General features: G+C 43.4%; 1 protein-coding gene across 1 annotated transcript in view; it reads left to right on the top strand.

Annotated features, from left to right (window-relative positions):
- The window catches only part of LOC122550985 (stromal interaction molecule 1-like), a 100,488-nt gene that overhangs the window by 79,630 nt on the left and 16,045 nt on the right, over window positions 1-4,813 (top strand). The window contains exon 3 of the mRNA XM_043692569.1: window positions 3,684-3,798. Coding sequence (XP_043548504.1) covers window positions 3,684-3,798 — 115 coding nt within the window. The remainder of the gene's footprint in view (window positions 1-3,683; window positions 3,799-4,813) is intronic.

Raw genomic sequence — 4,813 nt, 5'->3', positions numbered from 1 at the left:
CCAAAATGCAGCACCTCGCATTTATCTGAATTAAACTCCATCTGTCACTTCTCAGCCCATTGGCCCATCTGGTCCAGATCCTGTTGTAATCTGAGGTAACCTTCTTCACTATCCACTACACCTCCAATTTTGATGTCATCTGCAAACTTACTAACTGACGCTCACATCCAAATCTTATCCGTCTCATCGTTTCCTATTCATGTGCCTGTTCAAAAGTCTTTTTAATGTTGTAATTGTATCTGCGCCTACCACTTCCTCTGGCAGTTCATTCCACATGTGAACCATCCTCTGTTTGAAAATGTTGCCCCTCAGGTCCCTTTTAAATCTTTCTTCACTCACCGTAAAATTATGCCCCTCCATTGCCCTGGGGATACGACTTTTGCCTTCATCTTATCGATGACGCTCATGATTTTATAAATCTCTATAAGGTCAGCTCTCAACCTCCTACACTCTGGTGAAAAAGTCTCAGCCTATTCAGTCTCTCCTTATAACTCGAACCCTCCAGTCCTGGTAACATCTTGGTAAATTGTTTCAGAACTCTCTCCAATTTAACAATATCCTTCCTGCAGTAGGATAACCAGAACTGTACACAGTACTCCGGAAGATGCCTCACCAATGTCCTGTACAACCTCAACGTGACATCCCAACAACGATACCCAATGTCTGAGCAATGAAGGCCAGTGTGCTAAATGCCTTCTTAACCATCCTGTCTACCTGTGATGCAACTTCCAGAGAATTATGTACTGAACCCCTAGCTCTCTCTGTTCAACAGCACTACCTTGCCATTAATTATATAAGTCCTGCCCCTATCTGTTTTATCAAAATGCAGCACCTCACATTTATCCAAGTTAAGCTCTATCCGTCACTCCTCAGCCCATTGACCCAATTAATCAAGATCCCTTTGTAATCTTTGATGACCTTCTTCACTGTCGACTATATGACCAATTTTGGTGTCATCTGCAAACTTATTAACTATATCGCCTAAATTCTTATCCATATTGTTAGTTTGATAAACGAAAGTGGACCCAGCATTGATCCCTGTGGAATACAGCTGGTCACAGGCCTCCAGTACGAAAAACCACCACCACCACGACTCTGTTCGATATCTTTAGCTCATGGACTATGTCTGACTCCTTGAAAATGTTCAATATTTTGGCCTCGTGTGTTTTCTGTGGCAGAGAATCCCATAGACTCCCAGTGCTCTGATCAGCAGGAAAATCATCCCTACAAACTCTACGGACAGGAACTTTTCTCTCTGCTTGTGTGTGTGTGTGTGTGTATAGGCGCATTTTATAAGGAGTTTAGAGTCTTAACTAATAGTTATTTGTCGATCATTCATAATTGTTTTTCCATTGCTCGAATTTATTTATTGCATCTATTTAGTTGTAAGAAGTAATTAATGCTTGTTCAGAACAGAAACCTGCGTTCCTTCAACCTGGGTATGAAGGTCAGGTAAATTGGGAATTCTGCGCACTTCCTAAAATCTTTACCTTTTGTGATGCCCCTGGGAATCCCCTCTGGGGATTGATTTTCAGCGTGCTACTTCAGTGAGGCATAACTTCAAGAGGTAATCAGACTAGCCATGGTCTAACTGCATGGTGGAACAGAGTTATGGTGCTGAGTGACCCAGTCATGCTCCATCTGATCATTTCAATCCCTGGTTTATTGGTTAGGTCCTTGACTTGCATTCAGTTAAGTTAGAAGACAGTTGATCAATTTCCAAAGCATTGGCTTTGGTTATGACTGTGGGAAGAGGAATGTATGGGTAATCGATCCACTGCATTCCATGAGTCGCACCAGCAGTATGGTTTCAATCACCACAATGACAAATGATATGCCATCTGGGATCAGAGACTTTCACAAGGCTTCTTTAATGAACTGCAATTTTTAAAAATTATAACACAAACTTATTCTTTAACAAAATGGCAAACACTGTTTAATATCTCAGGTACTCTCCAGAATTAGAGCTGTGCCCCCCCCAATCCTCTCACTCACATATCAACAAAAAGACAAACATTAAAAAGAGGAAAAACGTCTCGCTTGGCCAAAAGTCTGAAAACAGTAGCTAGAATTTGATGACTTCCCATAGTTTGCTAGGTTTCTGATTGATGAAGTTGAAATGCTGACGATGGTAGCCTGATGGAATTCAGGCTGAGTCCCAGTCTTTGGGAAGTGGCTGCAGTTCAGCTTTTCAGAGTTAACCAAATAATCAGCAATACTGATATTTGGAAGTATTGTCAGGTTTCCAGAATTCCTATTGAGGATGAGAGGGAGACTTTTTTTTTCTAGATTAGATTACTTACAGTGTGGAAACAGGCCCTTCGGCCCAACAAGTCCACACCGACCCGCCGAAGCGCACCCAGACCCATTCCCCTACATTTGCCCCTGCACCTAACACTACGGGCAATTTAGCATGGCCAATTCACCTAACCTGCACATTTTTGGACTGTGGGAGGAAAGCGGAGCACCTGGAGGAAACCCACGTAGACACGGGGAGAATGTGCAAACTCCACACAGTTAGCCTGAGGCGGGAATTGAGCCCGACTTGCAGCTCCTGGGGATTCTTCCCTATGGTTACACTGGTCTTTGAAACGGAAAACTGGTGCATTGGCGCAGAGGACCTCAATGTTTTTCAAAGCTTTTATTTTCACCAATTAAATGCCATTAACTCCATTTTTAATGTCCCAGAAGTCTCTCTTGTCCTTCACTCCAAAGGGTAAACGACAGCACACACATATTGTTGATTTAATTTCCAATAAAAAACATGGGAGCCCTTTCTCAATCCAGAAACTATCCAAACAGTTCCATATCTTCCAGTTTGCACATGGTCTATAAAACATTAGGTACTCCCAATAGCATTACGGTTAGGAATGTCTTGCATCTGTTTTTGTCTCTGGTGTTCTTGTAAAATTCCCTGCTATTATAAATTGTATTTGACTGAAGCCTGGAATTAAGCTTCAAACACATTCATCCTGGCCACAGGGTTATGTCAGCAAGCTGGTTTCAGAGTTGCTTAGCTTGATGGATAATGATTGGAAAGTCTGACAGATCTGTGCTGTTCCTTAGCTTGTATTGTATGCTGAGGTACGACTGACTCTGAACGACTTGGAAAACCTTTGAGGGGCTGTTGACTCCTGTCATTTATTGTGAAATGTAATAGATCCTTCAGCATCAGTATGCTGTAGAGGAAGTTGTTGGGGATCGGTGGTGAGAGAGATTCTGAAATCTCACTCTACGTTTTGACTGTATGTCCATCCAGCTAATTCCAAAGCAGTCGACGAGGATGGCTTTATTGATTTTCGGTTGTGGGACAGTACAATCAACTGCTTTAATGTTTCATCATTGAGCTGATTAGTTCTCTCAGTGAGGTCAGGCATTGGTGCATACAGTCACAAGACCATTCTCTGACACACATACCTTGATGTGGAGTTGTCACTGTTGGGACTAGGGTGGGCAAAGTCAGAAATCACATGACACCAGGTTATAGTCTAACAGGTTTATTTGAAATCGGTAGCTTTCAGAGCGCCTGACAAAGGGCTACGCTCCGAAAGCTTGTGATTTCAAACTAACCTGTTGGACTACAACCTGGTGTCGTGTGACTGTTGCCAGTTATCTTGGGCAAGTAACTCTGCTGCCTTGTCCATTGTTAATGCGTCTATTTGTTCTTTTTTTTAATTTGGTAGTTTCTGCGAGAAGATCTCAACTACCAAGATGCAGCAGCAAAGCACAGCACGTTTCACGGAGGCGACAAACTGATCAGCGTGGAGGACCTGTGGAAATCATGGAAAAGTTCAGAAGGTAAATGCAGACACTGCAGCTACTGCTGGAGAGTTCTGACTGCCGGGCTCTGGTCAACACTCAGCAACTTGATGTGCCAATATCCTGCTTAGGGATTTGGCAGCATCTCAGGTGTGGGCACAGACACGTGCAGAGCATCCTTAGCATCACTGCATTGTCCATTCCACCACTGACGTTACATCAGCATACACGTCGCAACCAAAGATGTACAGAATCCCCACATTATCACACAGAACACTCCAGGGTCAGATATGTGCCGAATCCTCTCACCATAGGGCCAGATACATTATCTCACTGCACTCCCTGGGGTCAGTGACATCTAGAATCCCCACATTATCACATTGCACTCCCTGGGGTCAGTGACATATAGAATCCCCACATTATCACACTGCATTCCCTGAAGTCAGTTACATATAGAATCCCCACATTATCACACTGTGCTCCCTGGAGTCAGTTACATATAGAATCCTCACATTATCGCACTGCACTCCCTGGAGTCAATGACATATAGAATTCTCACATTATCACACTGCACTCCCTGGAGTCAATGACATATAGAATCCCCACATTATCACACTGCACTCCCTGGAGTCAGTGACATATAAAATCCACACATTATCACACTGTGCTCCCTGGAGTCAGTTACATATAGAATCCCCACATAATCACACTGCACTCCCTGGAGTCAATGACATATAGAATCCCCACATTATCACACTGCACTCCCTGGAGTCAGTTACATATAAAATCCCCATATTATCACACTGCGCACCCTGCGGTCAGTTACATATGGAATCCCCACATTATCACACTGCACTCCTTGGGGTCAGTGACATATAGAATCCCACATTATCGTACTGCACTCCCTGGAGTCAGTGACATTTGGAATTCCCACATTATCACACTGCACTCCCTGGAGTCAATGACATATAGAATCCCCACATTATCACACTGCACTCCTTGGGGTCAGTGACATATAGAATCCCACATTATCGCACTGCACTCCCTGGAGTCA

This window comes from Chiloscyllium plagiosum, chromosome 6, assembly GCF_004010195.1.
Source record: "Chiloscyllium plagiosum isolate BGI_BamShark_2017 chromosome 6, ASM401019v2, whole genome shotgun sequence".
NCBI lineage: Eukaryota > Metazoa > Chordata > Chondrichthyes > Orectolobiformes > Hemiscylliidae > Chiloscyllium > Chiloscyllium plagiosum.
This window is presented reverse-complemented; position numbering and strand designations above follow the sequence as displayed.